This window comes from Petaurus breviceps, unplaced genomic scaffold (genome assembly GCF_028583685.1).
Source record: "Petaurus breviceps papuanus isolate PSGF00001 unplaced genomic scaffold, PetGlider_PUasm1.0 188, whole genome shotgun sequence".
In the NCBI taxonomy this organism is placed as follows: domain Eukaryota; kingdom Metazoa; phylum Chordata; class Mammalia; order Diprotodontia; family Petauridae; genus Petaurus; species Petaurus breviceps.
Window position 1 is genome coordinate 12,095,540 of NW_027185804.1, and position 18,678 is coordinate 12,114,217.

Consider the following 18,678-nt stretch of genomic DNA (forward strand, 5'->3'; position numbering starts at 1 on the left):
TCATCCCTGTGAAATTTCGTTATCCTGCCTGATACTTACATCTCATCAGTAACCTCCACCTCCCTGATTAGACTCTAGCTAGAGGGCAGGGCCATGAGCTCCAGGACCTCTATTTAAGTACAGGGCTCAGTACAGATTTTCTCCACGTGTACCAACAGTTCTACGATTTTGTACTTCTCTGAAATTCTCTATTATGAACCCTCACTGAAGACCTTTACCCTCCTCCCTCATTTCAGCTTTCTTTCAAATGTTGTCTTCCTCCATTAGATTGTAAGCTCCTTGAGGGCAGGGGCTGGTTGGTTTTTTTGTTTGTTTTTGTTTTTTTCAGTTTATATCGCTATAATTTGGCACAATGCCTGACATGTGCTAGGTGTTTAAATGTTTATTGAATGCGTGACTATGATTTTGAACACAAGAAATTCCCAGTGTGAGAACTGACTCCACCAAGGTAGATAATTGAGTTATTATTTAGTAGAGGAGCCCTCATGATCTTCCTGAGACACATGGAAGCCGTGTGATTTGGTCAGGACTGTGCCACCCTTCCTTATCGGAAGCAAGACTTGAGTCCTGCTCTTCTTGATCTAAGCATGGTACACTATTCTAATTCACTTATATGTGTGTTCTAGAAACAACACTGGATTTAGTCAGAAAACCTGGATTCCAATCCCATCTGTGGCAGTTAGCTACCCCTATCATCTTGCTAAAGTCCCCTAACGTTCACTGGCCTTTGTTTCCTCATCCATATAATGAGAGGTTTGGACTAAATGGCTTACATTTCTTCTTCATCTTCTTATCTAGGTTCTTTATTGTGTTCATATACAGTTACCTGTTTGCTATCTAGCAGTTTGGAAGACTGAGTTATTCTAGGCAATAATTATCATAAATATTACATATGAACTATTTTTAAAGGGAATAAAAGAAAAACAAAGCAAAAATTCTACTAAGCATAATGTAATTTTTTGGTGATTTCAATGAATGAATTCATTGATGTTAAAAAAAAAATGGAGTCGGTATTTGAAGAAAAAAATATGGTTGCATAGAGTGCAATTCCAAAAGTGAGCTCAGATTCCAAAAGAAGATATGCCAAAAAAAATTTTTTTAAACAGGAGCATGTAACTGAGCAAAACAATAAAACATTAGAACATTAGAATTAACCTCTCCAATGTCAGGAAGACTAAAGCCCAGAATGAGTCAGAGGTTGCAGAAATTTTTTGAGGACAACAAAAAGTGTGTGTGTGTGTGTGTGTATGTGCATCTGAGTGTCTGTGAGTGTTTCTGTCTGGGTATACACAAATAAATGCATGTTTCAGACAAAAGACACAGGATCTGTCTACTGCTTGACTGGGATGACTGACTTAATGAAAAAATGTTTCTCAAGGACTTACTATGTGTCAAGCACTGTGCTGAACACTTGGGAAACAAAAACCACAAGTGAATTTAGTCCTTTGCCTCAAGAGGCTAACATTCTGATAGGGACAGATGACACAAAGAGCTAGGGGAGTGCTGGGAAGGAAGAGGTATTCTGGTTTCATTTTTGGTGCATGGAACCATTGTGATGGTTATTCACACACCCTTTTCAGGAGCAATGGTAGTATTTATCTGATTATTGCTCTTCCTGATTCTAGATCTGGAAGTGGGGAATAAAGAAATGTACAGTGGGAAGGCATCTTGCTAGAAAATAAGCAGGCAGTAAAGCTTTGTTTGGCCCTACATGGAACAGTTGTCTCTGGGAGCTGCCATCAGAGCAGCAGGGACCCAAGGCAGGAGTTCCATGCATGAGTGAAGTGATCAGAGTATGTTTTCTGGTCCTGGCAGCTGGGGAGTATCATAAACGATGGCTGAGTTCCTCACCAAAACAGCAGGCCCCTAACAATCAGATCAGTTGGGGGCTACAACAAGAACACTGAGGGAGAAATTGCTAAAATGGTAAACAATGGTAAAAAAAAAAATGACAGAAAATTGGTACTGGTCCACTCCTATTTTAAATGTTTTCTTTATCAAAATTAGTTTAGACAGAAAAACATATAAAATAGATGAATTGGAATTAAAACCCAAGGAAAGCTCTGTTAATTATAATATACCTGCCCTAAATGAGTTCATCATCTACTCTCTATGTACTGCTACCTGAATGCAGAAGTATCTTAGGAAAGTGACGGCTAAACTACTTTCTGTGAACTTTGAGGTCTTTTTGAGACCAGGAGAAGTAACGAAAAAACTAAAGAAAGCTAGTTTCTTCTGAGTATCAAACTATATTGTATAAATTTTTATGTTAATACTGGATTTCATCTTTCTAGAAATACTCATGATATCACTGTGGACAAGACAGAGGAAAGAACAGAGTTTAGTATAGTGAGATGAACTGATAGCTGCCTGAATGATCGGGCCCAAAGAATACTGATTAACTGAATGTCTAACTGGATGGATGTGCTCAGTGAGGTGCCACAGGACTCTGTCTACAATTTTTCTGTTTAACAGGTTTAACAATAACTTGGATGAAGCCATATACACAGCCCTTGTCATATTTTTAAAATGGCACAAAATTTAGAGGGATAGTTAACATATGAGAAAGCAAAATTATGATCTGCAAAATTTTCCAGAGACTAGAATGATAGGTCAGGAAAATATAAAATGACTTAATGGTAAAGGTCTACATATATACTAAAAATGTCACCTTCAAAATAAATCATTGGAAGCACATGGTCAGATGGCATATGGCTGCACCTCTTTGTACTGGTAACCTGTCACACCTGGGAAACATTCCCTCTTCCTCTATGCCTATTAGAATTCCCATTTCCCCTCCTAGCTCAGTTTAAGGACCAAATTCTACATGGAGTGCTGTTGAATCCACCGTAACTGCTAGAATCTTTCCCCTAACAAATATCCTTTTTTCCTACATATACACAGCATCTCCGTCTCATAGAACATAAGTTTCTTGACAACAGGGACTGTGTGATACTTGTTTTTGTGTCCCAAGTGCCTAGCACATAGCAGGCACTTCAAAAAACCTTGAGATCACTTAATTGATAGAATATTATGTGAAAAAAGTGGATATTTTAATTGACTGTAAGTTTAAAATGAGTCAATAGGGTGCTGTAGAAGTATAAAAAGCTAATATTATGTTTCTTAACAGAAGTATAAAACCTAAAATGAATAAAGTGAGATCTTTGTTCTCTACCCTGCTTAGAGCACAACTGGAGAATATGTTCCATTCTGGGTACCCATTTTATAAAGTACATTTTAGCCTGTCCATAGGAGGAGGAACAAAGATGGCAGGGGTATTTAAAATTAATATTAGGATCAGAACTTTTCAGCCTGGGGGAAAATAATTCATAAGTGGGGACATAATCTTTGTTTCCAAATATCTGAAGTGTTAAGATACAGATGGAAAGAGGCTGACAATGTATAAATTAAAAAAAAAAACTTTATCATTTGATCTACCAACCAATGGATTAGAATGAGCTCTCTGCTATAAGAATCATCAAACAGAATACAAATGATCACTTCTTAGGAATGTCCTTGAGAGTATCCCAGACTCTAGTAAGATTTGGAGTAGACGATATTTCAATTTCCTTCCACTTCTATGATTCATTGAAAGCATTACATGATTTTGCATGGTCTTAAGAGTCAATGCCATGAACATTTGGTTTTATAGAGTTGTAAAATGCCCGAGAAAAGAAGAGTCTGGCTAATAATGCCATATAACAGAGTCTATATATAGCATATGCCATTTTAATATATTTTATCCACGTGTAGGCCAATAAAAATTTTTGGTGAGACAAATTGATGTAATGTGTATGTGTATCTCCTCATAAAAAGTTTTCATTGAAAAGAAATCAGCGTCAGTAAGATAATTTGGTTTTAATATCTAGACAGTTTCCATATCTACAAATAAATGTATTATTGGAATGAGACCTTTTGGAAAGTTAGCATAGAGAAAGTAATATGTAATAAAAACTGATTAGTAACATTGAATCAGGAGCTAAACACCTGCTTCTTCTACTCATCCCATAACCAAAAGCAAACCATTTAACTGCATGCGTCTTCATTTTTACATCTACAAAATTTTGATAAGGATAATATTCCAATTTTGCATATACAAGGGTAACAAGGAGATGGCCCTTGGTTTATACCCTGAGTATGGTACTTATCATATCCATGACCTTGGGCTAGTCACAATGTCCTTGAGACTCTTTGCCTTACATATGAACTTCAGTGTTGGATTAAGTGACTTCTAAGGCTCCTTCCAGCTCTGTTATGTTCATATAGTGAGAAGCGGCACAGAATGGATAGGGAGACTTCTAGACTCAGGAGGACTTAGATACAAGTCTTCCCTGTGAAATATATGAGTTGTGTGACCCTGGGCAGGTCACTTTACTGCTTGGTCTTCTAAAACTCCAAATTACAGAGCAAAGGTCAATCTCCAATATTCTTTTGGAGAGTTCCCTCTGCCACAAAATGACAAATCCAGACAACTCCCCCAGACAGCAAAAAGAATAAACAAAAATTAAACAATTAAATAATAATTTCAGGTATACAAATCTCTTTATATAACTATGTCTCCTTTGAGCCTCACAACAACTCTGTGAAGTGTAGGTATACATGTGTATCAGCAATGCCATATTCACAATGCCTATGGAGATTACAAATATGCTGATATAATTATCCATTACAAAATACGTCATGCTTGCCATATGAGGAAATAAACTAGAAAATTTATTAAGATACCAAAAGACTGAGTCCCAAAACCAGAAAGTGAAAGCCATCAGAGTAGTTATGATATTGGCACAGGTAGATAAAGTAGAAAGCACCCACATTTTCAAGCCTTTAAAACAGAACAGGCTACCTCAGGCAAAGGTCCTCCTCTCCCCACTCACAGCAACCACCCTGCGTCCGGGAAGCGCAATCCCAGCAGCTCCGGCTCCTGGTAGTCCTAGCAGAAATTCTGGCTAAGTCAAAAAGGGCTTTGTGCTGCCGCTGCCTCTGCTGCTGCTGCCGCCGTCGCCACCACCGCCAGCCACCGCAGGAACACTAGCTTGGCTTCTGCTTCCTCTTGTTCCACCCCTTCCTGCTACGTCAGCAAGTCCAACGGGGCATGGAAGATCTTTAAATCCCATAACCCTTACAACATGTTATCATAGTCATTTTACAGATAAAGAAACAGGCTCAGAAAGGGTAAGCTACTTCCCCATTATCACACAGTTATTTTAAGACAGGTGTGGACATTAAACCAAAGTCTTTCCTGGTTCCAAGTCCAGGGCTCTTCCACTATACCAATCTGTTTCATCCACTTATTTTCAATTTCTAATTGTAGTGTGTAAAAATACTATAAATATGAAAGCAATTTTTAAGAAACAAAATTCAACTTAATGGTTTACTTAACATTTCAAGTTTTTACAAAGCACTTTAAAATTGGGGTTAATGTATTTTTTTAATTTGATTCACTTTTTATTTTAAAGCCTTCTGTGAAGAGGGATGCAGATATGGAGGGACATGCGTGGCCCCTAACAAATGCCTCTGTCCATCTGGATTCACAGGAACCCACTGCGAAAAAGGTAACAGAACTCTGTTTTGAAAATTATTTGTGTCCATGACACTAAAGGTTATAGGAGCTATAGAACGTGCTATAAGGTAGTGGTGCCAAACTCAAAGAGAAATAGTGGCCACTAAGCTGAACATGAGGCTTCCTGCAGCCAGATGTTGACTTAGAAAATGACATTTTGGGCATTATCTGTGTTTTATTTATTCTTTATTTCATTTCCCAATTATATCTTCACCTGATTTGGGTCCAGTGGGAATTGTTGTGGCCCACATGTGGCCTGGGTGGGGCGTTGGACACAAGTGTGCTGTAAGGGACGGTTTGGATCTCCTTGTTGGGATGTGGAATGTTCTCTTTAGGTGAGTAACTTTGGATGGCTGTGTCACAGATGGGCTTTCTAGCCTTGAAAATATTGTTCTCTTTGCCCTCTATCAAATGTGGTTAATTTAACAAGGTCAGGGCTGCTTCCTGCCACTGTTTCCAGTGTGCATCTTCACCGCTAATTAGAGATAAAGCTAGATGAACTGACCTGCCCCTCTTAATTGTCTATTGGGTAGCAATACAAGTGACTGTTTGGTGTTATAACAATCTGCTGTGTCAACTGAATCTCAATGAGCTGCCCTTGCTCCTTGCTAAAAATGCACATTAAATAACGCCACTGACACTTTTATTGGCCTTCTTGCGACTTTATTCCAATATTAGTTTGTTGGGAACATTATCATTCATGGGACTGATAATGTCAGCCAATTAGTATTGGTTTGAGTTCATACTGTGCCACCCCAAGCACCTTTCCACTTGCAGCAAATGAGGGGTTTACATGTTGTAATATTTGGTGCAATTCAGCCCCATCATTTTCTGTAAAATCATCTACTTTCTGTGCAAATGTTCATTTGCTTCTGATGCCAATAAATGCATGGATGCAAACAGAGTTCTTACAGCAAAGGGAAAAATAATCAGATCACTTCATTTCTCTGTGCTAATGCCTCCAGCCTACTATGGAAAATTGCTGCTTGACTTGTAGAGCTAACATAAAATTACGAAAATCATGATCTCTAAGATGTTTAAGTTCTAATATTGATGAGAGATGGGGCACATTTGTCCTGGGCTGAATTGCCATACAGAACACGTTCAGCCTTTCTGTTGTTGTTAGGGGTTTCTTATCATCTGTGATAGTTACATCAGGGATTTTTGACATAAAGGAATGTTACTGGGTAGGACATTGCTTTCCATGACTAAAATTAGCTCAGAGGATATTAATGATGATTGTTACCAACAAAATCTTTTGCTCTTTAGTTCATTTTCTGTTTAAAATTTGTTTTTAAGTGACGCCTTGGCATTCTAGGGCTTGCCCCATATGGTCCACAAAGGACTATTGTTGTTAATATTATATAAGGATTTATTAATTGTTTTCCTCAAAACAAACCTGTGAAGAAGGTAATAAGTTAGGAAAGAAGATATCAATAATGACTTTACTCAATATTTCATCTTTCATGGAGGTCTCTACATAGTCATATTTTATATCAAACAATCTAATCAAGTCTCTTGGTCAAACTTCTCAAAATAAAACAAATAGGAAGCAGGCATGGCAAAACAGGAGGAAAAAAGTCATGTGACCAGATTAGGTATGTGACCAAAACAATTCCTTAAAGATGGAAGTAGTGAAAGAGAAGTAGCCCCTTGAGCATTTCCCTCCTGTTTGGGAGCAGAAATGGTAGCTAGAAAGCAGGACTGTAAGGATCTTTAGGAGAATCAGGCAAAAGTAATACCCTACTCTTATAATTATGAAAAAATAGTTACAAGGCAAACATATCCACCCGAAGGATATTCATTTTAAAAGCAAGAGTCGTACCAGTCTCAGGATTACTGCTGCCTGACATATGGTAGGGGTGGCTACCAACTCCGTGGAATAAGGTAGTAGAAGTTTGTAGCCAGGATTTAATGAAATGATAACTGACAAAGAGTGGCTCTGTGCTTTGGGATAGTATTTATTTTTATTTTGTATCAACAGGTATTTCCTTTGAATGGCAAAATAAACATAAGTAATTTACATTCAATCAATATTTACACTATTATTCTGATAGAGTTAAATTTGTACAGAAAAAGCAGCAGAGTAGTTCCAAGTATCACTCTTGTTTCCATTAGACTGAATTATTTAATGTTTACTTGAATTAAAATCCTTGGACCCTTTTTATCATTTGAGACTTACCATATATCATTTTAGGCATTCAGTGGGGCTCACCAGCTTCTCCCCTGAAACTTTTCTCATTGTATGACCAACCCACCTTTTGGTGTACATTTCTTTAATGACATATAACTAATGAATAAAAGAAATTAAATAAAATAATTAAAATTTGCCTTAAAATAAAGCCAAACCAATATCAATTTCATGGGAGAAAAATGTCATATGAACTGATTATTTGGAATTATAGATACAAAATATTCAATTCTTAGATTGGATTTCTAAATTTTCAGTTGTTGGGTTGGGGCTGCTGAAAACCAAGGTCTTATTTATCATAGATAGTGCCGGAGCTCAAAGGGAAATTGGAGGTCTTGTCCGTAATGATGGCATAATTGAATAGCGATGAGGATCAGAAATTCTGCTCTAACTCTGCTCCTTACTAGTCATATGAAACCAAGATGATCACTTGACTCAAGGATTTATGTTTTCTTATATGTAAAATAATGGAATTAGACAAAGTATTGTATCCCCAGCACCTTAATGATTTCACTTCAATGTTGTGGTGAAATGAGGCTCGCGTAGAGCATAGAAAAAAGGAGATTTCTTACTGTTGTTGTCATGTCCCAGTCATGTCCAACTCTTCTTGACCCCTTTTGGTGGTTTTCTTGGCAAAGATATTAGAGTGGTTTGCCAACTCCTTCTCCAAAGGAGGTTTACTTTGTTTTTAAAAAAGCAAGATATATAGCAAGGATATGGAGGTGATTAGCTTCTCTGGATGCAGACCCCTCATCTCCATCTGGAAATGCATCTAGTCATTCTTCAGGATATGGCAACTTGCATGGTCTTAGGTCACCACCAAGTCTAAGAGGCAGAGACTACTACCAGGAAGCTGTGTCAGGGAAGCTGGGGCCAATCAAATTGCAAGGGAGGAGAAAGGGAAATTGAGGATGTTGAGTCAACAAAAATAGGAAGCCTGCAGTTCTGAAATTCTGTGTTCATGTCTCTCTTCTTGTCTGTGTCCCCTCTTGTGCGAAACGAGGATAACACTACTGTTCCCTGCCCAATTCACAAGGTTGTTGAGAAGAATGAACTTTGTAAATCTTCAACTTTTATACAACATTGTGCTATTTATTATTAAGCAGTATTGTGGAGAAGGGAGTAGAGAGCTGGAGATATGGGCTATGTCCTAGTTCTGTCATTTACACACTGTCAGTGGCTAAATCACTTAATTTCTCTTCTCCACATGTCATCACAGGATTTAGAACTGTAAGGAACTTCAGAGATCACCCAGTCCAAGCTAATCTCTCCTAACCCAATGAGCAGCTGTCATGCTCCTACTCCTAGGCTATGGGGATGTAAGCATAAAACAAACAAAGCCAACATTCTGCTGAATGAGGCCACATGACCTGGAGGGAGGCAATGACATACCGTGGAAGGAACAGTGACTGAAGTCTACATACCAGGGTTCACATTTTCCCTCTCATACCTATGTGACCTTGGGCAAATTACATTAGCATTCATTGGTCTCAGTGTCTACATCTCTCAAATGAGGAGGTTGTGAAAGATGGCATCTGGGGTCCCTTCCAGCTCTGGCTCAAGGAGGCCTTGATTTTAATAGATAAAAAGACAGATGATGATCTGAGGAATCATGGGGGGATTTCCGTAAGAGGCATCATGTGAGCGAAGACTTGAAATGAGCTAGTGATTCCAAAAGGTGGAAATGAAGTGAGTGTGAATGCCCTCAACAGGGGAGGGCCCATACAAAGGCTTGGAGTCAGGGGTTGGGATGCCACAGATGGAGCAAAGAAATTAAGTTCATTTAGAGTAAGAAATACATGTGTGTGTATGTGTGTGTGTATATATATATATGTGTGTGTGTGTGTGTGTGTGTGTGTGTTATAGCATATAATTTATGCTAGCTAGTTTTTAACTAGCTAGCAATTATTTAGTACTATAAGGTTCACATTTGATCCTCACAACAACCCTGTAAGGTAAATGCTGTTCTTATCCCCATTTTATGGATGAGGAAACTGAGGCACAAGGAGATTAAGTGACTTAACCAGGGTCTCACAACTAGGGACCATTTGTATCAAGATTCAAACTCATGTCTTCGTACTGCCAACTGTTGAGCTTTAATCACTTGGGCTACCTCTTCGATTTCACACAGTGACTGGCACATAGTAGGTAATTAATGCTTAATGAAAGGAAGATTGTTTGATGAAATTCATGTTTAAAAGAGAGAGGCCTTGAAGAGGAATAAACATAATTAGCCTGGGACCCCTGGTTTTGCAGATAAGGGAACTGGAACCCATGGAGGTGAAGTGAATTGCCCAAAATCAGTTTAGGGTATGTTGAGATCACACAGTAGAGCTAGAATTTGCAAGTGTTTTGACTCCAAATTTATCATGCTTTCTTCTGTCCCATTCTGGTCATTTATTGCATCCTTAAATGAGAATCATTAAATAAGAAACCTAGCCTTAATCACTGAATGGGTGTTGCCTCAGTCAAACTGAGACCCGGGAACGACCTCAGCATTAAAAGGCCATGGTCTATCACTGCATCCTGGCCATCCCCAGTCATCTTGATCTGTATCTTGCCATGGGACCCAGATGGCCCAGAGGAGAAGGTGAGGTTGGTGACTTTGCACAGCCTTGCCTCACTTAAATACAATTCACTTGCAAGTCATGGCATCCATGGTCCTCTTTGAGAATGATGTGCAAACAACAGCAAATGAGAAACATCATTCCAAGGCTATGAGGGACAGCTAGGTGGTGTAGTGATAGAGTGCTGGGCCTGGAGTTAGGAAGACCTGGGTTCAAATTTGATCTGAAACATTAACTGTGACTCTGGACACTTTACCCTGTCTGCTTCAGTTTCCTCATCTGTAAAATGAGCTGGAGAAGGAAATGGCAAACTGCTCAAGTATCTTTGCCAAGAAAACCCCAAGTCAGGTCACAAACAGTTAAACATGAATGAAATCACATAACAATAACAAAAAATACTATCTATCTCATAGTTTTCTTGTGAGAAAAGCACTTTATAAATCTTGAAATGTTACAGAAATATGAGCTCTTTTTAAAAAAAATTATAGATTTATAGCTGAAAGTGATGTTTTATACATTGACTGGTCTAACCGACCTCATTCCATTGCTGAGGAAATTGAAGGCTAGAGACATGAAGTGACTTGCCTAAGGGTGCAGATAATAATTAGCAGAGACAAGATTCAAAACCAAGTCCTTTGATTCCAAATCCAATGTTCTTTCCACTAAATTATATTGAGGAATTATAAGATATTATCCTTTTAAAATGGTCCCATTTGGAAGGCCTTCCACCCTCTTGATTTTATGAATTGGGAAGTCAACTAAACACTTAAAGCTATTGAATAAAGTGGCTTTTTATTTCACAAATACCCAATTCTCCTTTTGTTTGTGAGGGCTTCAAATTTAAATTATATGTTGTATTTTTCTGAATGGGAAGAGGCGGCAAAGCTGAGAAATTTAAACATTAGGTGGATCTTTGTGTGCCTTCACCAGCTTCATAACCATGTCCTCATATAGCGCTAAAGTGACAGCCACTTCATTATGGGGGAGAATAAATCTTCTAAAGAATCTGACACCATGTGTTAACTAATGAGGCCCTAGAAAATATCTGCTATAACCAGTCATAAGGAAATATATTCTTGGATGTTCTATATGTTAGTGACAAATAGCTCTTGCCATCAACGAGGAAAGTCCACATCATAGCATTATAAAAAGTTGGCCAATTCTCATTGGAAAGGCCAATGAGAGAAAAGTCTGAGAGCCTGGGTTTAAATCCTCTTCTCTTTTATTCACCACTTCTGGGAAAAGGGACAAGTTGGATAGTGTTTCTGGGCCTCTGTTTCCATATCAGTGAAATGAGGAGCTTGGACCTGATGGTCTTTAAGGCCCTTCTAGCTCCAAATCTATAATCCTGTCATTTCAATCTGCTTTTGATTTTTGAGAAGCTGTAATAAAGTTCTGGGCTTCTAGAATGCTTGAAAGAGGTACAAGCCCAGAAGGTTCTTCTCTACAGAATAACAGATTTTAAGACCTGGAATGGCCTTTAAAGGCCATTTACTTCAGCCCCTGTCTGATTCAGAATTTGCTCTGAAAGATTCCAAACAGGAGATCCCTAAAGAGAATTATAAAATATGGTAGAAATGGGGTCAAGCTGGATCTAATTCTGGATCCATCATATACTGTAAAATGAAGGATTAGTAACCTTGTTGATTCTTGGTTTCTCCTGTAAAATGAGATAACAATATATATTCTATGCATATCCCAGTGTCAATATAGGAGAAATGTTATGTAATCCTCAACAGGCTATGTTACTGAGCTACTATCTAGCCTCTCCATGAGGACCTTTAGAGCACATGTCAAAAACGTGGCCCAACGGCTACATGTAGCCCACACCATTCCCTCCCAAGCCTGGTTCAAATCAGATTAAAGTGTCACGGGAACATATTTAACAAAATAAATAAAACACAACAAACACAAATATTACATTTTAAAAGTAAGTCAATATGCAGCCTACAGATATCCTTCTGTGTAGTTTAGTAGCCCCTGTTTGACACCACTGCTCCCATCAGAGCACTCACTACCTCCCAAGGCAGCCCATTTTATTTTCAGACAGCTGGAATGATGAGGCCACATTCTATCATGTCAGAACAAACTCTGGCTCCCTCCAAACTGCACCTACTCCTAATTTTGCTCTTCAGGGACAGCAGAATATGCCTAATCCCTGTTTCATATGACAGCCTTCGGATATTTAATGACAGCTGTTGTTTCCTACCTAAGTGTTTCTTTTCCCCCTCCAGGGTAGGCATCCCTGGTTCTTTCAACCAGTTCTCACATGGTACAATCTTTAGTCCTTCCACTCTCCAAGTTACCATCTTTGATACTTTTTGAGCTTGTCAATTCTCCCTTAAGGGAAAGCCAAGCCCTTCAACACCTGCATTAACAATTTTATTTTAATCTCTTATAAAATCTCCTCAGAAGGCAATATCCACTGCACCTCTCCATGTATTTCACCGGAACCCCTGCTATTTGATTGATATACAACTAGATCACAACAGTATAAATAATGAACCCACTTTAGTGGTTTTATGTATATCAGTTTGCACTATTGGAAAGTTCTAGTTATATAAAATATGGTAATTGGTTCCACCTTAATGAAAAAATGTAGTCAGAATTTTAAAAATGCAACCACTTAATGGGATTCATTATTTGAACTAATCAGGACTAATTGTACATTTCATTTAAGTTGGAGTCAAGTTCTGCTCTTTGGGAAAATGAGTCAGCCATTGCCTTGGGATTTTTCCCTAGCAAAGAGAATCTATCAGGGAGAGACCTGCAGAAACTGGGAATTATTCATTTCAAAGATAAGAACTAGTAGAATATCTGAACTTGGATATGGACTTAAAACCAGGCTTTGGAGCTATCCTGGGAATTGAGGTAAGATGGCTTGGTAATGAAAGTGTGCCTGCTTTGACATTCATGCTCTTTCTGTTGTCATTGCTTAGTCATTTCAGGCATGTCTGACTCTTCTTTTGGGGGGTTTCTTGGCAAAGGTACTGTAGTGGTCATTTCCTTCTCCAGATCACTGTACACATAAGGAAACTGAAGCCAATAGGGTTAAGGGACTTGTCCAGGGTCACACAGCTGGAAAGCATCTGAAGCCAGATTTGAACTAAAGTCTTCCTCACTCTAGAACTGGTACTCTATCCACTGTCACCTAGATGCCCTTTCTTTGTGTCATTCTTTTTAAATTATGGACTCTGAGAATATTGCAGAGTTTGTGAAACTTCTGCCCATTCTTTAGAAAATAATAATAATGTCACTAGGGGAAAAAAAGGAAAGGTAATGTGGTTACAAATCCCTTCATTCATTAACAATAATAATTACAACAGTAAAAAAATCAAGAAGTGCTTTTAAGATTTGCTTTACATACATTATGATGTTGTGATACAGCCATCTTGTGAGTTGCTGTTGTCTTTCAGATCCATTTTATAGATGATAAAACTGAAATTGACAGGACTTCAATGACTTGTCCATCATTCCAAATCTGGTAGTGACTGAGGCAGAATCCAAACTCAGGTTTTTCTGACTCCAAGGACAGTGAGCTATACACTGCACCCCCTAGCTGTCTATTTATGAAGTACTAACTTTTACCAGTACAGATCCCAAGCCCTCTATGCTTTGGCATATGGTCTTAGCAGAGAGTGTTTGAGTTGAGACTCAAAGGAAGTCATTAGCTGATGGTCAGTCTTCTGGCTCTGAGCCTCTCTGAACTTAACTGGTCTGGTTCCGAGATGAAAGAAACATGGTGGTCTATCTAACCCTCAAAGTCTGTTTTTGATCATAGATTTTATACATGTAGAACTGAAAAGCATCATGGGCTCAAATCTAACCCCTTCATTTTGTAGATGAGAAAACTGAAACCCAGAGAGTCTATGACTTGTCCAGGGTCACGCAGCTAGTATGTGTCCAAGGCAAGCTTTGAACCTCAGTTCAACATTCTATTCACTTGTAGAACTTGACAAAGCTAAAGCTTGGCCAGCATGATTTTCTAAAAGTTTAGGTCACCACAGCAAGGCATGAATTAATGTAATGTTGTAAAATGGTTAAACAAGAATAGAAGCCATCTTTCTCTAAAACTGCAGACAATACGAAAGCACAGGAATTAGAAGTCTTATTTAGTAGCCAATCATAAAGCAATACTTTTGCCCAGGAATATATACTACAATTTCACTGTGCTGAAAAGTACTAATTTAAGCAAATAACTTTATCTGTAAGGAATAGCTCTATTTGTATCACTCTCCTCTCAGTGAACCCACTGATGAGGAAAGATGGTAGCTTGAAACTTCTCACTAAGGTCTGAAATGTGATGAATTTAATGGTAAAATGTATATTTTCATGTTTGTTTTGGATAAAAACAAAAACAACTCTTTTATTCCACTAGGGGCTAATGAATGTCTTTTAACAATGTAGTTGAGCATGATTTTTAGAAAATCAGTTATAAAGTAATCTAAAAATAGGCAGCAACTTAAACCTAGTAGACTTAGCAACCAATGAGAAATAAAAAAAAACATTCTAAAAAAGGAAGATGTTACCAGAGAATGAAATGATAACTGAAAAATACCCTGTTTAGTACTGCCTATTAAAGTTTTTTTTTTTTTAATGAACTTAACTCTTCTAATCAGTGAACCATTGAAAATGAAACAGCTAGCTATGGAAGTGAGTATAACAGTAGCTAACAAATAAAAAAAATGTAAATGGCTTATATCTAGCCTGATGTTTATGATGTTTAAACTAGGATCCATCACTCAATACAAGTATTTCCCTGGTATTTAAGAGTTATTGTTTCATCTGGATAATTTTTTAGTACAAAAGGCAGTTCAGTTGAGAGGAAGACAGGAAGAATTGACTTCTTGCCAATAATGGACAGTTCCTATGCCTGAGCAATAGAAGAATACCAGCCTTGTAGTCTTCAGACTGGAAACACTAGATAGACAGATGAATAGAGATGATAGAAAGAAAGATAGGGCGGGTAAGATAGGTAGGATGGAAAGATAGGATAGATAAAATAGATTAGATAGATAAATAGGCTAGGATAGGTAAAACTTATGGAGCTTATACCCATAAGAAGCAGTAAATATTAAAATGGATTTCCAAAGGACCTGAAGAGATTTACAGATGATTAAGACATAAACCTTCTCCTGCTAAGTCAGAAAGCACAACTAGAAAGAAAGGACCTTGAATCCAGATCACCATAAGAACCAATGTACATCTCAGGACAATAAATCTAGGAAAGAAGCCTCAGGGGCTTTCTCTCTAGTCCCACCTCTTTCAACTGACAGAACTCTAGACCTTGAAGGAGACTATTTAGAGCTGCAAAGCAATTCAGAGATTATATAGGTCAGTTCCCACATTTTATAAATGAAAAAAAATGAGGTTCCAGGAAATTACATGACTTTCCCAGAGGAGATATTTTTTCTTTTTTTTTAAATTTGTTTGTTCCCTTTTAGTTTACAGGATTCAATTCCACAATTCCTTGAGTTTCACATTTTGTCCCCCTTCCTCCCCTCCCACCCATGGCGGCATATAGTCAAGTATAGGATCTGTAAATACTTTCACATTATACATTAGTCAGGATATAAAGATGGATTGTATCAGCTGAAATGAAAAATGGTAAAGAGGACATAAAACCAAACAAGAAAAGGAAAAAGATCAGGTATTTTGCTTCCATCTGGATATAAACTCAATTCATTCTAGTTTTTTCTCTGGATGCACACATTTCTCTCCATTGTGAGTCTTTTGGGATTGACTTATATCACTGCATTGCTGAGAAGAGTCCAGTCTATCAAAATTGGTCATCACACATATGTTGTGTCTGTAATTGTGTACAAATTTCTCCTGGTTCTACTCTTCTCACTCAGCATCAGTTCATATAAGCCTCTCCAGGTAAACATGAAGTCCATATGCTCCTCATCTCTTATAGCACAATAGTATTCCATAACATGCATATACCACAGCTTGTTCAGCCATTCCCCAATTGATGGGAACCCCTTTAATTTCCAATTCTTTACCACCACAAAAAGAGCTGCTATAAACATTTTTGTACATATGGGTCTTCCTCCCATTTCTATGATCTCTTTGGTATATAGCCCTAGGAGTGGTATTGCTGGTTCAAAGGATATGAAATTATATAGAGTCCTTTGGGCATAATACCAGATTGCTCTCCAGAAAGGCTAAATCAGTTCACAACTCCACCAGCAATGCATCAGTGTTCCAATTTGCCCACATCCTCTCCAGAATTTGTCATTTTCCTGTTTTGTCATCTTAGCCAATCTGACTGGTGAGATATGGTACCTCAGAGTTGTTTTGATTTGCATTTCTCTAATCAATAGTGATTTGGAGCATCTCTTCATGTGCTTATCCAGAGGAGATATTTGAAACCAGACCTTCAGACTTGAGAGCAAGCACTCTCCACTGTCCAACTGTGGCTCTTCTGCTTACTACAGATATAATCTTGGGCAAGTCACTTAAATTTCCTGGGTTTTGGTTTCTGAATTTTTAAAATGAGGCACCTTAAAATATGGGGAGTATTTAAATTATATAGGACACATGTAATTATCTTCTTATGTTCTATTTATACCCAAATGTTTACTAAGTAATTTAGTCTAACTTAACAGACATTTATTAAATATCTTTATTAAATATGTCAGTGTGCTAGGGCATGCGGAGGAGTTTACTTTCTAATGGGGATGAGGTGTAAAGGAAAGGCGAATAAAACAGATGCATGAAAGCAAATACACAGACTTGACGATTTCAAGAGTGATAACAGTACAAAGGATCTGTGAGGAGGAGGTAGATTGTGCACTGAGCCATGAAGGAGGGTGAGAATTCAGAGGAAAATCTATCTAATGTCATATATTTTTTTTAACTCTGTCCCAATTTACCTGCCTATTAATCCATTTACTTCTCTAGTTTGAATAGTCCCAAGTCTGGGGTTCATCCCACACACTGCATTCCTCTTGTCATTTAAGCACAAATGCTGACTTTTCTTCCTGGATCGCTGTCTTGTTGTGGTGGAGGGGCTTGGATATCTCCATGAAACTATGAGCTATGTCATACAGGATTACCCAAGACAGAAAAGCCATAGTGGAGAAGAAATGGTAAACCACTCCATTATCTTTGCCAAGAAAATACCATGAACAATTGGTCCACTGAGTCACACAGAGTTGGACATAACTGAATGATTAAACAGCAAAAATTGTTCTTGCTCAGGATTTGGGGGGTGGAGAGCCAGGAATGACTGCTGAGTATAAAAAAGGGATAATAGTCCCATGTAGCTGATATGTGGAGTGTGTGAGGGAAAGAGATATGAAATGAGGCTAGAAAAGGAGGTTCAGGCCAGGTTGTAGGAAGACCTCAAAGGCAAGGCTTAGTAATTTATATTTTAATTTGGAGGCCAATAGGAAGCTACCTAAAGCTTCTGAGTGATGGAGTGATATTATCAGTCATATGCTTATTTTTCATTATGGTATGAAAAAGGAAAATATGTTCTCCATCTTAATCCTCAACCAGCCCTCAGAATCTACATGGCTGGCACACTTGACAGAAATGGAATTAAGGATAATTTATCAGTAAGGGAATGATTTCATAGATATCAGATTCTCTCATTCTTATACATGGACTTACATTCCCCTGGATCATCCCTCCTATACTACCAAGTATATAATTTGGAATTAGACATAAAGTAGACCCATCTTAGACCATGCCCAAGGAGACTTACCTCTGGAGGCTTCGGGCTGTTATCACTGTTTGGTTTATAAAGTGGACTTGTTCTAGAGCAAAGAGTTCTGTTGCAGCTCAACTGTAACAAAGCAGGAATGTGTATTTCTCTATAGTTATATTGCTTCTATGGAGATTAATGATTACATGTTGCCTTAAGGGGAAAACAACTGTAGGGGTAGGTAGCATATCCCCAGAGAAATTAGATTTGAAATGTGAAGATGAAAACAGGTATTTTCAGATAGGGATTGTGCCAATAAATTGGAAAGGTTTTGGAGGCAAATATATGTTTGAATTTGGACTTTTTTTTCATATTCCAACAGGTCCCTACATAAATTTTCTAATCCTTTTTCAATATCTTAAGAAAAGCTTGCAACATGTTTTGGTAGAGAGAATCTCTTTGGTCAATAACACCAGCTGACTTGTCTCCCATATATTAGACATCCAAGCTGAAAACACTTCTTGTGTCTCTTAGTGCTCCATTAGTTTAAATGGCTGGTGGGGTGAGAGGAGGAGGGGGGAGGGGGTTGCTGAAGGTGTTTCTGAAGGAAGATAATTCATTTTAATCAGTATTTTCAAACTCTGTCCTCCTTCTCTACAACTATAGCCTTTGGCAGAACTATTCACTTGTAGCAGAATTGACTCAT

General features: G+C 38.0%; 1 protein-coding gene across 2 annotated transcripts in view; it reads left to right on the top strand.

Moving 5' to 3' along the window:
• NELL1 (neural EGFL like 1) overlaps nucleotides 1–18,678 on the top strand; it is a 922,880-nt gene that overhangs the window by 722,474 nt on the left and 181,728 nt on the right. For both annotated transcript variants that reach the window (XM_069091288.1, XM_069091290.1), the window contains exon 15: nucleotides 5,457–5,552. In XM_069091288.1, coding sequence (XP_068947389.1) covers nucleotides 5,457–5,552 — 96 coding nt within the window. The remainder of the gene's footprint in view (nucleotides 1–5,456; nucleotides 5,553–18,678) is intronic.